The following is a 1,544-nucleotide window of genomic DNA, read 5'->3' as shown; positions in this document are numbered from 1 at the left end:
ACCTTCCTTCCAAGGAGTGGCTGGTGGGTTTGAACCACCAGCCTTCTGGTTAGCATCAAGTGCCTTAGGCACTACGCCACCAGAGCTCCCTTCTGTTGACAAGAAACTGAAAATGACTGAATCATTTCACACTGGTTCAAAGCCAGGAGTATAAGTTACGTTTTAATTTTCTGTGTGTTTTATAATTTTTTGTTGAAAATTCGACATTTTAGATAATACAGTGACTTTGTGTTCTGATTTTTGCCTGAAGGCCATTGCAGCTTTTGTTTGCTTGATTTTTTGTAACTACTGGCCTTAATCTTTAGAGTCTGTCTCCACTGTGGAATTCTTTTAAAGCAAATCTCACATTTCCATTACTTTACCCAAAATACTCAGTAGGACTTTTTAAAAATGTAAAACAGTATCACCTCTCCATTGTTTCCAGTGCATAGAAGAGTATGTAAAATGCTGACTGATTGTTTTTCCTCCCTTGCAGGGAATGTAAGTTCACTGAAAGCCCTGAACTTAAGACATTGCCCTCTGGAATTCCCTCCTCAACTCATTGTGCAGAAAGGATTGGTAGCTATTCTGTCCTTCCTGCGCATCTGTGCAGTAGAGAACTCCTTCCCCAGAGATTTTACTTCTAAAGGTTTGTAAGACAATTGTTAAAGACAAATGTCATTGAAACCGAAGTTAGTGGTTTTTAAAATCGGGGTTCCAGAGAACCTGTCTTCTCCTTAATAATGTCATTAAAAATAATAATAATAGAAGCCCCCATGTGTCCTCTGCTGAACTACTTACACAGCACTTGACTCATACGCTAACCTCTGTGCTGACTAGTTGGTATGTGTCTTGTGTCCGGAGTTCTATATTCTTGGATTTACATTCTTACCACCTAGCGTAAAGCCTGTCTTAAGTAGGTTTTTTATAAAAGTCATTGGGATAAATTAGATAAAACATTCACTACAACCAAAAGACAACTGCTTTATAAGTGCCTGGTACTCCCATAGACAGCTGCTCAGAAATAGGCCTGATGGAATATCTAGCCCCAGCATGGTATGGGCAGCAGGGTAAAGGTGGGCTTTATAAACGTGCATTGTATTACCACTCTTTTAGGTGGACTTTCACTGAACAGTTTCATTTTTTCAACATACTGACCATCCAGCTAAGTATTTTCAAATGCTCATGATAAAATTCTGATCTCAAATGGGCACTGTAGTTACACTCAGAAGAAGTAAAGTCAAATAGGGGTAAAGGAGAATCCTAGGGAATGAATGCTCACCAGATAAGTGCGTGTTCTGAACAAGCTTCAGAATATCCAGATTTTCACTGTTTAACACACAGCTTCTATACTTACATTCAGTACAGTTGAGATAAATAGATAAATAGCCAGGATAAGCCAGATATGTCACGTAACTAGATTGTATACATTCGGTCTATATCAGCTGGCACTGTGCACTCATGGGTGAACCATCAGTCAGCTGTGCCCATACACTCGTGTGTAGAACATTAGCTGACTCAGCTGTGCTTGTGCACTCGTGTGTAGACCATCAGTCAGCTGTGAC

General features: G+C 39.8%; 1 protein-coding gene across 1 annotated transcript in view; it reads left to right on the top strand.

Annotated features, from left to right (window-relative positions):
* The window catches only part of LRRC27 (leucine rich repeat containing 27), a 49,801-nt gene that overhangs the window by 21,141 nt on the left and 27,116 nt on the right, over positions 1 to 1,544 (top strand). Inside the window, exon 4 of the mRNA XM_007936785.2 lies at positions 476 to 632. Coding sequence (XP_007934976.2) covers positions 476 to 632 — 157 coding nt within the window. The remainder of the gene's footprint in view (positions 1 to 475; positions 633 to 1,544) is intronic.

Source organism: Orycteropus afer, unplaced genomic scaffold, assembly GCF_000298275.1.
Source record: "Orycteropus afer afer isolate SDZICR_OR568_19922 unplaced genomic scaffold, OryAfe1.0 scaffold00038, whole genome shotgun sequence".
Lineage (NCBI taxonomy): Eukaryota > Metazoa > Chordata > Mammalia > Tubulidentata > Orycteropodidae > Orycteropus > Orycteropus afer.
The sequence above is the reverse complement of the archived record's forward strand: the minus strand, read 5'-3'. Positions and strand labels throughout refer to the sequence as shown.